Source organism: Gobio gobio, assembly GCF_949357685.1.
Source record: "Gobio gobio genome assembly, chromosome: 7".
Classification (NCBI taxonomy): Eukaryota; Metazoa; Chordata; class Actinopteri; order Cypriniformes; family Gobionidae; genus Gobio; species Gobio gobio.
In genome coordinates, this window is record NC_137103.1 from 52,678,346 (window position 1) to 52,696,410 (window position 18,065).

Genomic DNA, 18,065 nt, shown 5'->3' on the forward strand with positions numbered 1-18,065 from the left:
CTAAGGATGTGAGTTTACAGACTGAACTCTTTGGACTGATGTATTTTTTTAAAGTACAAAATTCACAAGACAAAACATGCAAGTCCCTTCAAGTAATGTTAACCACAAATTCATGAGAACACCAATGCTGAATTATCTTGCAGCTAAAAACAAGTTTAATGCTCTGTAATTGGAGTGATAATGCTGACACAGACTAAAGTAAAGTTGAATACTGGCAGATCTCATCAAGTTTCCACATCAAGCCACGTGAATGAAAACACAGTTCTCCGGCTCATCTGTCCCCTGCCTCTCACTTCACGTTTCAAGGGTAATCGTTCCCCCAGATTGAAACACACTGCTTTCTTTTAGGAACCCCATTTTGAATTCTGCCTTTCTGTAAGTGAAACCATTTAAAGAAGTGTAAATGGACTAATAGGCCCTAGCACGATATCTGTGTCCTTGTGTTTGAATAATGTGGATTCATTAGTCTAAACAGTACTGAGCGCTAGAGGCTATAAAATAATGTTTACAAGAGGAATCTCACAAAAAAAACATATCCAAGACACATTTCATCCCAAAATCAAAGAGGAAAATAATGTTTTTTTTGGGGGGGTGGGGGGGGTATTCTTATTTTATTTCATATAAAAATAAATATTTGATATAGTCAAACCAAAAATTTCAGACACCAGATATAATGTTTTACTAGTGGGTGGAGGACACAATAGTTAATTTATGTAAGTGAGGATAGCAAAATAAAGTCAACTGTGACATATACCCCAAAAAATTTTCATACAGTGACTACCAGTAAAATTGATAAAGTTTGGGACTAAAATGATTCAGACACTTTGAGCTGAGCATGTTTTGCTGAAGTGTTTTTTCTTGAATTGCTAATGCGACCTTTGACACCACAGACTGAACAAAATGAAGCTTTGCTTGGTCATTGGTTGACCTAAATTGGTATTATCTAATTGTGTACTTAAATTTAACAGCTGATTGGCGGATTAATCCACCCTAATTAATTACACAGCTTTCTATCAAAGTTATTTGACATTATGAAGAGGAATTTGTTCTGAGATCTTGTCATATTTTATTGCCATTTTCTAAACTATAGTGAATAAACTGTGATAATGAGAGAAAATGTCTGATATAAAGTACAGTGCTTTGACTGTATATGCATTGTGATGATTTTTTTTTTAATTTTACGATTATGCATATTTATACACGATGCAATACACGACTCACGATACCAGTAATATCACGATACAGCAATTCTGCGATAGTCAATATATTGCTAGACAATAATTATAATATAATGATATTTCACAATATCTGTCTAACTTAAGTGCAGGTCCAAACCGTTAGAAAACAGCAAAAAAAAAAAAAAAGTCTAAATTAAATTAAAACTTTTGAAGTAATTTAACCCGTTAACTGTCGCCCCCTTTTTTGAGAATAGACATGAAAATGCACCATCCAAACTTAAAGGGCTGTAATTCAAGAATGCTTTGGAATATAAATTAATTTAAAGACACCAGGCAGATTATTGCTGAAGTGAAAGCAATTCAAAATATGAAATTATGAAAAAGTTATGGAAGTTTAAATATAAAAAATACTGAACTAAATATTTTATATAAAATATATATATATATTACAAAAAAAAAACTCTAAAATTCCTATAAAATCAAAGCCTTATGTCTAATCAAGTTGTGTTCCAAATTTGAAGTTGATATCACAAAAATTGAAGTTCCCATGAGATTTTGTTTAGGCGCTGTACCAAAAATAGCCACCGGGTGTCACATTCCATTGATTGTTTTTTTGATGCATTTTCCTGCACATTTCTGTCCAAATATCACTTCACCAAATATGAAACCTTGAGACTCAGAACTTTCCGACGATATGCGTTTTGTCAAGATTAGAAAAGATTTTGATTATAAAGTAGTTAAAATAAATGTTGTAATATGAAACTTGATACTGCCCACTAGGGGGAGGAGCCCGCTAGAATAATTAAGAGTACCGTTTCCATGGTAACGCAATGTCCGATTTCAAAACGGTTTTCACAGGATGAATTTTGAGTTTGTAAGCTTTCGAATGATACCTAATTTATGATAATTACTACAATATATGATACGAAAAAGAGCGGGAAGGTGACAGTTAAGGGGTTACACATTTTATGCTATTACTTTTTAAAAGCTTAAACTTTTCTTTGTGTATGGCTTTGCATGTTTGTGGTATTACCCATGTTGTTTACTTTTACCATGCAGTTCTTGCAAATCGTGTACCGTTTGTCAATTTTGTTTGTCCCATACAAAGTATAAAAGCCGAAGTCAGTTCAGACCTTGGACTCAAGTGTCTGGGGCATCTATTATTGTACTCGCAGTACCGTCTGCCATTAAAATTAAAAGTTACGTTTTAAAATTAAAACTAAAATTCCCCATTAAAAAATCTTTTCTTAGGCTAGTTAACTAGCGACACCTCAAGGAGCCATGAAGTAGCGATGGTAGAAGTAGTAAGTAAAATCAATCACGTATCAATTATCGCTTCGTATGGAAAAGGACGGCGATATATTGCTCTATCGACCCTACAACATACCATAATGCATCCAAATGTTTTACTTTTGGGTTTTTAGTCATTCTGATTATTTTCAAAGCAGATTCTAATTAGAATCTGAATACTGAAAGGCTTTAATAATGTTATATAAATATTATATAACAAATTTATTTAAAAAAATTCCCACATTAGATATGAGAAAAAACAGATTGCCGAGTTCATAATAGTACTTAAATATGTTTATTTTATTTATTTAAAATAATTCAGTGTGTTTTCTTTTGATTTGGAGGTTCTTCACCGGTTTTGTGAGACTCACAGCAGGCTTATAGACAGTCCAGCTTTAGAGTGGGTAATAAACAACAATGTTATTCTAACTAGAGGGGATAAAGAAAACACAGCTGTAATTGCAGTAGCTGACCCTCCGTCCGCCCCCCCGAGACGCACAATCCCTCCTACTGTACCTGAGTTCTCTCTCTCCTTCTCTCTCTCTCTCAGCGAGTAAGAGGGAAATTGAACTGCGAGACTATCAAATGGAGGTGGCGAGACCAGCTCTGGAGGAAAAGAACATCATCATCTGCCTCCCAACAGGAAGTGGCAAAACCAGGGTCGCTGTGTATATCACTAAGGAACATTTGGAGAGGAAGAAGCAGATGGGAGAAGCGGGGAAAGTTGTCGTTCTGGTCAACAAGGTGCATCACTGCCATCCATCATCTACAAATATGACAAATTCACCTGTAACATATAGTAGCAGTCAATATTATAAATAGCAAAACATCATTAGATGTAATAATTAAAAAAAATAATATACTACAATACTATTTCTGATTCACTCTGCTACTATTAAAACAGATTTCAACTACTGAGATATCTCAAACTGTGCTCAGATTTGCCCATTTTTATTTATTTTGTTTTATTAAAAATCAATCTCCTCATAAAAACTCTTGCAAGACTAAATGATTTGGTAGCAATATTAATTTCACAGCCCTAAACTGTCAACAATTTAAGAGAAACATTTGAAAAGGTGTCTTTAAAGCTAGAAAATTGAGCAATAACACTGTCCTCCGCCCAATTGTATGATCGATTCGTTCAACAGGCAGTGAATGGGAGTTATTTTCAAGTCTCTGCAAAAGAAAAACAGAAATGAGATGACGTTAGTGTTTGCTGTAAGAGCAGAGGGACTTTTTGTCTCTCTGAATCATAAAACTTCATCAGCAGAAGTGTGGCTAAACCTACAACTCAGCAACTTGGTTGGTCCAGACTTCCTCTGAAAGGAGAAAATAAGCAGGAATCCTAAATAACCATTTATTTAAAGTGAAATATGCCATGCAATGCCCGTGTGACCACCAAAAAAACCTTAGCTGCCATCTAATAAGCAGGATAATATACACTATATATTGCTAAAAGTTCTGGGACACCCCTCCAAATCATTGAATGCATGTGTTCCAATCACTTCCATGGCCACAGGTGTATAAATCAAGCACTAGTCATGCAGACGCTTCTACACACATTTGTGAAAGAATGTGTCGCTCTCAGGAGCTCAGAGAACTCAAGCGTGGTACCGTGATAGGTTGCCACCTATTATAACAAAGTGGAAGCAATTGGGAACAACAGCAACTCAGCCACAAAGTAAAATCACAGAGTGGGGTCAGCGCATGCTGAGTGTCACAGAAGTCACCATCTTTCTGCAGAGTCAATAGCTACAGACCTCCAAACTTCATGTGGTCTTCAGATTAGCTCAAGATCATTGTGTAGAGCTTCATGGGATGGGTTTCCATGGCTGAGCAGCTCATCCAAGCCTTATATCACCAAGTGCAATGCAAAGCGTGGGATGCATTGGGGTAAAGCGTGCCGCCACTGGACTCTAGAGCAGTGGAGACGTGTTCTCTGGAGTGACCAATCACGCTTCTCTGTCTGGCAAACCGATGGACGAGTCTGGGTTTGGCGGTTGCCAGGAGAACGGGACTTGCCTGACTGCATTGTGCCATGTGTAAAGTTTGGTGGAGGGGGGATTATGGTGTGGGGCTGTTTTTCAGGGGTTGGCCCCTTAGTTCCAGTGAAAGGAACTCTTAATGCTTTAGCATACCAAGACATTTTGGACAATTTCATGCTCCCAACTTTGTGGGAACAGTTTGGGGACGGCCCCTTCCTGTTTCACCATGATTGCGCACCAGTGCATAAAGCGTCGGTCCATAAAGACACGGATGAACGAGTTTGGTGTGGAGGAACTTGACTGGCCTGCACAGAGTCCTGACCTCAACCCGATTGAACACCTTTGGGATGAATTAGAGCGGAGACTGAGAGCCAGGCCTTCTCGTCCAACATCAGTGCCTGACCTCACAAATGAGCTTCTAGAAGAACGATAAAAAAATTCCTATAAACACACTCCTAAACCTTGTGGAAAGCCTTCCCAGAAGAGCTGAAGCTGTTTTAGTTGCAAAGGGTCCATATTAAACCCTACGGATTAGGAATGGGATGTCATTAAAGTTCATGTGCATGTAAAGGCAGGCGTCCCAAAACTTTCGGCAATATAGTGTACATCCAACCACCTTTTTTGTGATAACAATCGGCTGGATGTACATTATCTTTCTTACTACATGCCACATTTGAGAAGAAACCTTTTTAAAATCTGACTTTATTACCTTTTTAATCCATTACAGTGTACAAAACCATCATTCTAGCTTCGAGGTAAACACTTGAACAATATTACCATAGGCCTAGTGTTAATGCAGAAATCCTCCAGTTTCATTTTACAATAAATACATTCAATAACTGAGGCTGTGTTTGAATGAAGCGACAGCGCGCATCTGTGATGTGATACGAGAGCTCATTATTGGGGAAAAACAGACCTTGGAATGTCATGACTGACCAATCAGAATCCAGAATTTCAGAGAGTGCAACAGATGGGTTTCCGGAAGTTAAAACTCCATTCATTTTCTCCATAAGGCAACTGATTTTGAACTATAACTAATAAACCTTTAAAGACAGACCTACTGTGAGCTGCAAGGTTGTTAATCGATGGCATTTGCTTCTGCTGAAGCCGTCAGCCTGCATTATTTCAACTTTTTATTTTTAAATAATCATGTTTAACATGGTGAAAACTACATTACCCATGATGCTGTACAGAAAATTAGGTAACACTTTAGAATAATGGTCATTAGTTAACATTAGTTTACTACATTAGTTAACATTAACTAATAATGAACTGCACTTATAAAGCGTTTATTAATCTTTGTTAATGTTAATTTCAACATCTACTAATGCATTATTAAAATCTTGTTAAAATTAGTTAATGCACTGTGAACTAACATGAACAAACCATGAACAGATGTATTTATATTAACTAACGTTAACAAAGATGAACAAATACTGTAACAAATGTACTGCTCATGGTTAGTTCATGTTAGTTAATACATTAACTAATGTTAACTAATGACCATTATTCTAAAGTGTGAGCGAAAATTATACTAATCCGAGTCAAAAAAAAGAAACATGCTCCAAAAGAGCTCTTTAGCTCCGCCCACTCCCATGAAACACCGCAAATCACGTAATCAAATCGATCTCTAAATGAGTAGTTTTATCTTTCTGCATTGTTTTTAATTTGATTATGCTGTTCGCAATGCTTCATGGGATTGTAGTTCTTTTCCTGACTGAAGCCATTAAGTACACAGTTCTGTATCTGTGTTTTTGTCCGATTTTCAAAATCTTTTTTGCTTCAAATCAAAGTTTGTAGTGTTATGATTCACCTCGTTGCCGATTGGCTTGGTTCATGGCTTACAACTCTTATTTCATTCACTCTATGGGAAAAATGAATGAAAAATATACGTCCGGAACCAATGCAGCTGAAAAAGGGGTCGGGGACTATTGCACAAAAACTATTGGGGAAAAACTGGCCTCGGAATGTCAGTTAAAACGGAAGTTAAAACGTCATTCATTTTCTCCATAAGGCAATTGATTTTGAACTATAACTAATAAACCTTTAAAGACAGACCTACTGTGAGCTGCAAGGTTGTTAATCGATGGCATTTGCTTCTGCTGAAGCCGTCAGACCGTATTTCAACTTTTTTTTTTTTTAAATAATCATGTTTAACAGTGGAATTCCTGGTGAAAACTACATTACCCATGATGCTGTACAGAAATCAATCAGAGTCAAAAAAGAAACATGCTCCAAAAGAGCTCTTTAGCTCCGCCCACTCCCATGAAACCCCGCAAATCACGTAATCGAATCGATCTCTCTATGCTCTCAAAATACTGAAATGTTAGTATAGATATGCATATTTATAATCAACATTTATAAATGAGTAGTTTTAGGTTTCCCCATTGTTTTTAATTCGATTATGCTGTTCGCAATGCTTCATGGGATTGTAGTTCTTTCCCTGACTGAGCCATTAAGCACACAGTGCTGTATCTGTGTTTTTGTCCGATTTTCAAAACCTTTTTGCTTCAAATCAAAGTTTGTAGTGTTATGATTCACCTGGTTCATGGCTTATAACTCTCTTATTTCATTCACTCTATGGGAAAAACGAATGACAAATATACTTCTGGAACCAATGCAGCTGAAAAAGGGGGCGGGACTATTGCACAAAAACTGTTGGGGAAAAACTGGCCTTGGAATGACCAATCAGAATCCAGCATTTCAGAGAGTCGTGTATTAATGCGAAATCTTTTCTTCCCAGGTTCCCCTGGTGGAGCAGCACTACAAGGCCGAGTTCGGGCGGTTTCTGAAGCACCACTACTCAGTCGAGCGAGTCAGCGGAGCCTCGCAACTCAAAATCACCTTCCCACAAATCATAGAGCAAAATGACATCATCATCTGCACCGCACAGATTCTGGAAAACTCTTTAGCCAAAGCCAAGAATGGCGAAGAGGACGGAATCAAATTATCACGTAGGTCACATTTCCCTTCACCCCCGTGCATTAAACAGAATTATTTCAACACTTTGGGTGAGTCAGAGTCCAGTCAAATGGGTTCACCTTCTGTTAGATGTTGAAAAGAGACCAAAGCTCCTCCTCTGAGGTTTCATGTGACAGTGTTTTTCCCCATCAGTCTTTGCTGGCAGATTCAGCTCTCCTGTGAGTCTCTCTGGCAGCGTCCACCGCAAGGTGGGATTCCTCCTCTGTGGCATATGCTGTTTGTTGATTCCTCCCCCCCCACAGTTTTACTCTTAAACCCTTTATTTTTTTATTTTTTGGTCCATGGGCCACACGTCTGGCTGATCAAATTCAGTGGAGATTTGCTGTCATTTCAGAGTTTCAGAGCCCATTCCAGCCCTCAGGGGCCAAACAGGCACCTTTAAAGTCTGATTTGTAAAACGTGGCCACATCACCCACCGCCTCTGTCAGTGTGTGAAATGCAGACTACCTTTTTTTCCCCCTTCCCCGAGTCCCCCGGGAGCGCCGGAAGACGGCACAAAATCTGTAAACTTAGCCGGTGAGAATGGACTGGAGGTTTACAGCACTCGCCTTTGTTGATTAGAAACACATGCTAGAAAAAAAAATGCACGTGTTGAGCTTTTGCTATTTGTATAAAAGGACTATGAACGATTAATAACATGCGTTTCATGTACTGTATATACAGTGCTGTCACGATCACAAATTCTGGCTGGCGATCAATTGTCATACAAATAAAAAGGATAGTTCACCCAAAATTTAACATTCTGACTCATGTCGTTCCAAACCTGTGAGAGGAATTTTTATCTGAATTTTCATTTTTGGGTACCCCTTTAGGGCAAGACAGGTGTATATATTAACTAATAGATATCACTATATTTAAATAGTCATTAAGACAATTGTTTTGTATTACAAGCTTTCAGAAATAGTATGTTTAAATATGTAAATGATGCATAATCTGAATAATTATATGCACTAATTTGCACCAGAACAGAAATCTTAACATTGGATGAAGCAGGTTTATAATTTTGCTTTAATTCTGTTGACATATTAAAGTTAAAGGGATAGTTCACCTAAAAATGAAAATTAGCCCATGATTTACTCATCCTAGGTGTATATGACTTTCTTTTTTCAGACGAATAAAATCGGAGTTATATTAAATGTCCTGGCTCTTCCAAGCTTTATAATGCAGGGAATGGCTGTTTCTGAATATTTATTTAAGTTAATACAAGTGCATCTATACATCATATAACTGCTCCATACGGCTCCGGGGGGTTAATAAAGGCCTTCTGAAGCGAAGCCATGCGTTTGTGTAAGAAAAATATCCATATTTAAAGGGATGGTTGATCTGCAACAACATCTGCAAAGTTACGACGCTCAAAGTTCAAAGCAAAGGGAGATATTTACTTTTAAAGAAATGGCTTTTTAAGGACTAGGCCTACAACAAACGACTGGTGTGGACTACACAAGCTCCCCCCAGGTTATTGACATCACTAACCCTGCAATTTACATAAACCCCGCCCCTGAGAACACGCAACAAAGGGGATGAGATTATCATGACAGAATATGCTAATCAATGACTTGAAGATAGTTAACTCCACTTCAGCTACATTAAATTAATCAACTAACCATTCAGGAAAATCTTGTTGCATTCTACATATTGTCACTTTTTCTTTAGTCTCTCCATCATTGTCCGACTCCGGTTTGAACATAAAAGGCTGAGCAAATTCATTGCCTTTCCGCATGAGGTAATCAGAGCTGCTGACTGGAGTTCTTGAAGCTCCGCCCCGGGAGCAGCAGCTCATTTGCATTTAAAGGGACACACAAAAACGCTGTGTTTTTGCTCACCCTCAAAAAGTGAAAATTTTATCTGTGGGGTATTTTAAGCTAAAACTTCACATACACACTCTGGGGAAATCAGAGACTTATTTTACATCTTGTAAAAAAGGGGCAATCAACTACCCCTTTAAAACTTTACAAACTGTAAATTTTTGTAAAGTGTTAAATATGGATATTTTTCTTACACAAACGCATGGCTTTTGCTTCAGAAGGCCCTTATTAACCCCCAGGGCTGTGTGGAGCAGTTATATGATGGATAGATACACTTTTATGGACTTAAAAAATGACAGAACCATTCACTACCATTATAAAGCTTTGAAGAGTCTGGACTTTTGTAATATAACTCTGATTTTATTCATCTGAAAGAAGAAAACATATACCTAGGACGACTTGAGGCTGAGTAAATCATGGGCTAATTTTCATTTTTGGGTGAACCATCCCTTTAAAGGTTTTTTGATATCTCTTTTTATCACTCCAAAATGTCAACAACCAGAAAAAAAAGTCACCATATTTTTACAATGTTACATAAACCAGGCGAAAGATAAAACAGAGTTTAAATATAGGCATTGTAATTTAAATCTACAGACACGCAAATAGATAAAGTGCAATAAACGAAACACTTAAATGTGTATTTTGGATGTTTCTGTCCAATAGTCTAAAATAAGACACAAGTAAAAGTTCAAAATCTTAAAATTCACCAATGTCTGAAAAAGCTATGGTTTTGGCTATAGTGCCATAAGGAGTCATTTATTCACATTAAACTTGGAATGATACAATAAAATTAAGATAATGTAAAGAACTATTGCACTAGAAGGACGTAAATATTAATATTTTAAGAATATTTGGTAACACTATTTTACAGTGTCATTGTTACACGTTACATGTAGTTACTGTAATAACTATAAATTCTGCATAATTACATGCAACTAACCCTAAACCCAAATCCTAACCCTCAAGTATGTATATGTAGTTTATTATTATTACATAGTACTTAAATACATAATTACATCATAACACGGACACCTTGTATATTTTAAATCTAATATATCTATGGTAAATATGATTTTCAATATTTATTCAATTCCTACACTTGCAGAGTTCACCCTGATGGTTATTGACGAATGCCACCACACAAAGAAGGGGAATGCGTATAACCACATCATGATTCGCTACCTAAAGCAAAAACACAAGAACCAGCTCCTGAAGAAGCAGGACAAATGTCCAGTTGCCATCCCTCAGATTCTGGGTCTGACGGCCTCACCTGGTGTGGGAGGAGCGATGAGCCAGCAGATGGCAGAGCAACACATTCTCCAGGTAAACGACCATCTGTTATCTACAGTGAAGAAGCAACGGAAAACAATGTGTTAGGCCAGTTGTGATATTGCGGTTTGTAATTTAAGTGATGAACGAGAATGGGGTGCCATGAAAATACAATAGAAAGGAAACATCTTTCCATTGCACAATATGCATCATGACCAGTGGATTTTGAAATACACTACCGGTCAGAAGTTTGGAAACATTGTTTCTTAATGCTTTAATGTCTTAATCTCACCAAGGCTGCATTTATGTGGTCGAAATACAGTAAAAACAGTAATACTGTGAAATATTATTAAGTGGTATCTGTTGAAATATATTTTGAAATGTAATTTATTTCTGTGATCAAAGCTGAATTGTCAGCATCATTACTCCAGTCTTCAGTGTCACATGATCCTTCAGAAATGATTCTATAATCATTTATTATTATTATCATCAATGTTGAAAGTCTTAGTTGCTTAATGTTTTATTTTTGGGAAGTCATGATACATTCAAAACTTTGGGGTAAGTAAGATTTTTTTTAAAAAAGAGGTGGGAAAAGGAAGAAATTAATACTTTTATTTAGCAAAGGCACATAAATTCATAACTAAATGTATTTTGTCGTTTAAGTCCATAAAAGTGCATCTATCCATCATATAACTGCTCCACACAGCTCCGGGGGGTTAATAAAGGCCTTCTGAAGCGAAGTGGCATGTTTGTGTAAGAAAAAGTTTAAAACTTTATAAAAATAAATGATCTAGCTTACACCAGATCGCCTTATTCAACTTATGGAAAAAGTGTAGCTAGCCTGATGTTGTCATACTCAATTCTAGTCAGAATATGAGTCTGATCTGCTCCGTTGGGCTGTGATTATGGGGCGTGTTTCAAGACCTCAATTGGATAGACCTACAACCAATCAGAGCAACGGAGCGACGCATAACGTTAGTTGTCAAATGTCAACAGAACTCAACTGCACTGTTTTGCCAAGTCCACGGGTTGAAGCGACCCCAATTATGTGATATACAGACCCAGGAATGGGAATTTTAGCAGCCAGCCCTGGCAAAATAACACATATTTTACCCCCCAAATGCCTTTTTTTCCCGGAGTGCTATTGGGCTTGTTTTTGGCTAGTTTTGAGTAGCAATTGGGCGGGTTTTGTTGTAAAAACTTGGCAACCCTGTCTGCACGCACGCTGGAATAAGTAACGTTATAAGAAAAAGATGTGTTAATGATCTTTGCCAGTGTTGTAAAAGAAGAATTTAAGGATACACAGAGTACTTACCAACACAATCATCATTTCTGAGAGAAATAGTAAAGGTGAATTTATACGAACAAGTTCTCCGTTTAGGATTAGAAAAAAAAAATTCAACCCAAGCCTCTTTGATGACGTGGATGATTACGTTACTGTTCATCAGCTGTCCATCATCGTCTAAAGCCCGCCCTGACAATTTGATTGGTCCGAACAGTTTCTGTTCAGGCATAATTACTCCTCTACGGATCAAGTCCAGACCGAACTGCCCGAGTTAAAATGTTGTGGGCGGGGCTAAGTTCGGCTGGCATCCAGGATAAAGTGTAGCGCCACTCGCAGTTCAAAACGCTTACGCTACGTCTGACGACATTGCACACCAGTTACGCTTTTTTCCGAACTGATGGAAGCTAGATAATTTACTTTATAGAGTTTAAATATGGATATTTTTCTTACACAAACGCATGGCTTCTCTTCAGAGGGCCTTTATTAACCCCCCGGAGCCGTGTGGAGCAGTTATATGATGGGTATATGCACTTTTATGAACTTCAAAAATGGCCGAACCATTCAATGCCATTATAAAGCTTGGAAGAGCCAGGACAACTCAGATTTTATTAGTCTGAAAGAAGAATGTCATATACACCTAGGATGACTTGAGGGTGAGTAAATCATGGGCTAATGTTAATTTTTGGCGAACTAACCTTTTTAAAAAAGACAGAAAAGACATTTATGAAATTAATAAATATTACAAAAAAGTGTATTTATCATAAAAAATTTGCCCTTTTTTCACTTTCTATTCATCAAAGAGTCATGAAAAAGCATTATTAATAATAATAATAATAATAATAACGGTTTCTTTAGCAGCAGCATATTAGAATGATGTGTTCACCTTTATGTATATTTATAACTATTTATTAAAGAAATGAACACTTTTATTCAGCAATGATTAAATTGATCAAAAATGACAATAAAAACATTTATAATGTTACAAAAGCTTTCTATTTCAAATATAAAGAAACTTTAATAATCAGAAGTGTTTCTTGAGCAGGAAATCCTCATATTAGAATGATTTCTGAAGGATCATGTGACACTGAAGTAGGGCTGCACAATATATCGAAATTATCGAAATATCACAAATGTACATATTGCAATATGCATATCGCAAGGGCACGCAATATCTGAATTATTTTAATAGGCTACTTCAACATTGTGAAAAGTGTACGTTTAAGGTCGACGCATATATCAGAGAATAGACTGGGCACACGACTGTTACTTATGTGACTTGCTTGACGTTAAAAATAGTTATTAAATGCAATAACTTGCGAAAAACAACTCCTTGCAGTCTCGCGCTGTCTGACACACACACACCGAAACGTGTGCACAAGCCGACTCTCTGAAAGTCTCGTGTGGTCCCTTCAGTTCTGTTTCGTGTCTTGTTACACACTCAAACAGTCAAGGTATTTCAATATTGGCATTACATTTTTTGTTCGTTTACATTGATGTTAAAATTATAGTGTCAGATTTGTGACATTAAAACACTGCTGGTCACTTTCAGAAGTTGTAGCGATGCTTTCTTTTCCCAGAAAGAATGTGAAACGCATAAATGGTATCTTTCTCAGTTTTTAAATAATAGTTTTAATACAATTTAAATAGATTTTACACAAGCACTATTACTTAAAGCAATATCGTATCGCATATCGCAGTTGTTATAAACAGTTGTTTTAAATTGTAGTAACATTTTCACAATATTACTGTATTTTTTTATTAAATAAATTCAGCCTTGATGAGCATAATGTTTCCAAAACTTTTTTTTTTAATCTTACAGACCCCAAACATTTGAAACATAGTATAGTTCCTAAAAGAAGCTTTAATGGAATTGTTAAAGAACTGTAATCATCGAGTAGGAGCTTAGTTACATTTGTAAAAATTCCCATGCCTACAGCATGTTTTGAGAGCAAGAGCGCACAGATCCCTGTGTTAGTGTTTGCACACCCATGCCTTACTTCTCCAAAAAGAAAAAAAAGATTTTCCTTCCTTTCTCAAATCAAATCTTCCCTAATGTTTGTCTCTAATCGGACTTTTCCACATACACACACACACACACACACACACCCTTCCACATCTCTTACTGTTTCTCCACCGCAAAGCTGTTTCCAATGTTCCGCGCGGCCCCTGTGCTGGAGGCAGCCATAAACCTCCGCATGCCTTTCATGCCTCTCCAGCCAGGAGAGAGAATCAGCCTGAGCCCTGCAGTACATTATTACCCTGCTGGTCTGCTTCACCACAAATCTTTATGACAACACCACCAAAGGGCCAAGAGAAACTCTTTTGCCTTCGTTTCTCAGTGCTAGAAAACTGGGTTAAGAATTGGGAATGATTTTCATGACTTTAACAGTTACAAAACATCTGCATTTCAAAGGACAAAAAACAAACATGTATAGTATGATAATGATTTATATGAGCTGGGTATTTCAAATCAGCCTGGAACCGATTCAAACACATCCATATATAGCCAAAACTAAAGCAAAAGTAAGTTTTGCTGTCAAAATCAGTCGAGGTCAGTTTGATTCCCTTGGTGTGTGGGGTCATTGATAAAATCACAGCTCATCTGTTAGTCATCTACAATCTGGAACTGTGAGTTAAATCGTTATTTTGATGAATTGCAGATCTGTGCAAACTTGGACGCCTTCACAATAAAAACAAAGACTTTCGATGAAGAGGAGGCCAAAACGCCGTTCAAAAGGATAGCAAGAGCAGAAGAGCGGAAGCAGGTAATTCCACCAAGAATATTTTGTATTCCAAAGATACTTTTTAAGAATGAGATCTTTTTTTCTTAAAATTGTTCTTAAGAAAAAAAACTAATTCTTGTGAATAAACCCTTAAAGTTAGGATAACAGGGTTCCCACTCTTTCATGCACACCAGATTCAAGGACTTTTTAAAGCAGCTTTTATTTTAAATCATGCATAATAAATATGTTAAAGGTGGGTGTGTTACTGCCAATCTGCACAGTATATCAAATACCTACTGTACCTGTGTCTATCATTACTGCAGTAACGCTAAGGCATATACTGACAACTAAATACATTTTAGGGGCATGCGACTTTTTTCAAAATCTAATGAGGAGAAAGGCTGGTGGAGTGTACAAGAGAGGGAGCGAGTTTTAAAGAGAGCTGCAGTTTAACATTTAACAACTCCTGCTTTTAACATTTATTTCACACTGGTTTTAGTTTTCTTTTTTTTTATAAATAATTACTTCATTAAAACATCAAAATAGAGATAATATTGTATACATGAATTTTCCAATTAAATGAAAAGATATGGACAAGTTATTTGTTAGGCATGAAAAATATGCAAAATTATTTATTAATCACCTGTACATGGTATCTTTTTAAAAATCTATTTTAAGGCTTTTAAGACCTGCACAGGGTGATATCAGTGTTTGTGGAAACATCCTAAACCATAAAATGACTGTAAAAATGACTTACTTTATATTAATACTAATACAACTTTATATTAATATATTAATACAACTTAATATTCTAGATATGTTATAAAAGCACATTAGATTCTCATCGATCCACCAGTTAACATTTACAACTCTGTGTATGAGTTAATATGCATTAGTCTGAACAAACCAACTGGTGTGCTGAAAATGCAATTTCACTCTTTGACAGTAGATGGCGCTTATGGAACAGCAGAAATATATTGGTTTCCCCAGTAACCTCTGTAAACAAAGGAGCGCTGCGCTGATAAACACCACTTTATTAAGCGTTATACGTTGGAACTTTGATAAACCAATTTTTATGTAGATCAACACTGAGCCAAGCATCACTGAATTTGCACTTCCCTGGCACTAAGCTAGTTAAAAAGCTCCACGTTATGTGCTCATTATGAAGAGCTGACTGCACGTGATCACAATCCATTTTTTCAGGTTTTTCCCACTTTTTTCTGGCTTTGGCAGCGCATAAAGGCCAATTTTTGTAATAGCACCATGCTACTCTAACAAAATGTAGTTCACATTTAATTCAAGCACTTTCAAGGACCTATGTTTGTTTTCAAGTACTTTCCAGGCCTTGAAACCATGTGTCTGAAATTCAAGGACTTTCAAGTACTTTCAAGAAGCGTGGGAACCCTGGGATAACCTCCGACTTGTTTTAAATACCCAAATGGAAGATATTTATTGTGTTATTTAAATTAATTTTTTGTAATTAAACAATTACACACGTTTCACACTTTATTTGCTTCTACTTTAGAACACTAATCAAAATATGAAACGGTAATGATACAAAAAAAATGAAATCGAATGAGTTTCTGATTTGTTTATGTTTCTGTCGGCTGCGTGAGGATACACAGGGCTCCAGACTAACTTTTTTCACTAGGAGCACAGTGGCCCCCAAATGAAAATTTTAGGGCCGCAACCAGAAAATGTAGGGCGCACACCGTAAATCAACATGCTAACCACATCTACTAATTTCCACTGTATTACAAATAAATACTTTGATAATACAGGGCTCCAGACTAACATTTGAGATTGAGAGCAGTGGCACCAGCACTAAGTTCTACTGATGGTGACGCCAGCACCTGATTTGGTGGCGCTGGAGGAAAATTTATCATAAGGTTAATTTATTCATAAAATTACTATTGTTTTGCATTGTTTTGTTAATAAGTGCAGTTACTGATAATAGTACATGTTTGTTTATTGGAAATTTAACAGTGAAGCGCTGAGCTTGAATTATGCAGAAAAAAAAATACTTTTATTAACAACAGTAATGTGCAAAAACCTCATTTTTATATGGAAAATTGTAATATTCCACTCTTATTAAATGTACTATTATTGTTCTTCTATAGTATCATACTGAACTAAAAGGAACACTCTTTATATACTTATTTTCTGTGTAATCCAGTCACAATTTGAAGAAAAGTTTTAGTTTTTCATGAGACTTTGTGACTTCCTACTTTTCCATATATTAAGGAGTGGAAATGTCTAATAAGTCAAATAAGTGCTCCTATGCCACCACCTACTGGTTATAGTGTTTGTTTGTTTTTGCCATAAAGTGGCCAGCACCTTTAAACTTTTAGTTTTACAAATCAACAAATTTTACAAATGGCTGTCCTCTCAAATAATGCCTTATTTAAGGGTATAGGGGGCGATTTCGGACACAGCCATTGGTTCTCACACATTTGAGCTTATTTTCTTTTTAAATGGAGGTTGCAAACCCACTTGAGGATGCATAGTACCGCCACCTACTGCACGACACCGGCATGACAGCTGACGTAAAATAAAGAATCACCAGCAGCCATATATCAATCTGTAGCTCAAGACTGGTTTCCCACTAAAGCGAAGAAGGGATAAGCCTGGTCAGAACCTGGATGGGAGACCTCCTGGGAAAACTAGGCTTCTGCTGGTAGAGGTGTTAGTGAGGCCAGCAGGGGGTAGGGATGAAACGATTACCGGTTTCACGATAAACCACGATAAAATTTAGTGACGGTTAGTAATATCGTAGAAAATTTAATTATCATTAAAACCGCGTGTGATTATCACGATTGTGAAAACTCGCGGTAAATCTTGTCCAGTCAGCGTCAGTCTGGCGCAGCGCACGGCTGTTTTTGAATGAGAAGAAATGGAAGAAGGCAGTGACAGCGCCGGGAGATTGTTCAGCCCTCTAAAAGGACCAAATCTGAGGCGTGGTCATATTTTGCCTTTTACAAAAGTCCTGAGGGAAACTTAATCGAAGATGGTCACCCTGTCTGCAGAACATGCCAGAAGAAAGTCGCTGTAATAGGGGGAACACTTCAAAACTACGAACGCAAGGCAAGTGGACTTTGACCTCAATACCAAAACTATGTCTGGCAAATAATATGAAGCGAACGAATTCAGACAAGACTAGGGTGACATTTAAGGGATAATATTCAGGGCTTGACATTAACAACCGCCATTTGCGGGTATAAGTTAAAGTTATTTCGGCTGCACACTAGTCACTCTGGCTGTTGAACTTATTATAGTCTTCTCAAACGCCGTCTGTTATTATCGCGTTGCGCATTATAACCACTCACACGTGTTTATATTGAGTTTATGAATGCAATGTCTCATAATCAGAGGCGTTCAGAGCGCGCGCCGCGCTCACTCCCTGAAATCTGCACTCAAAGCAGAGATAAACGTGCGATGTACGCAGGAGATTCACTCATCATTCAGTGTTGGACTGTTTTTGTTCTATTTCAGCAGCGAAAATTGTTTTAAAACACAGCAGAACCACATCGCATCTGATATGACTGGCA

The 18,065-nt window shown here is 37.0% G+C and overlaps 1 protein-coding gene across 1 annotated transcript in view; it reads left to right on the forward strand.

Annotated features, from left to right (window-relative positions):
• ifih1 (interferon induced with helicase C domain 1) overlaps positions 1-18,065 on the forward strand; it is a 51,792-nt gene that overhangs the window by 17,761 nt on the left and 15,966 nt on the right. The window contains exons 5-8 of the mRNA XM_079821425.1: positions 3,019-3,212; positions 7,197-7,407; positions 10,346-10,563; positions 14,455-14,559. Coding sequence (XP_079677551.1) covers positions 3,019-3,212; positions 7,197-7,407; positions 10,346-10,563; positions 14,455-14,559 — 728 coding nt within the window. The remainder of the gene's footprint in view (positions 1-3,018; positions 3,213-7,196; positions 7,408-10,345; positions 10,564-14,454; positions 14,560-18,065) is intronic.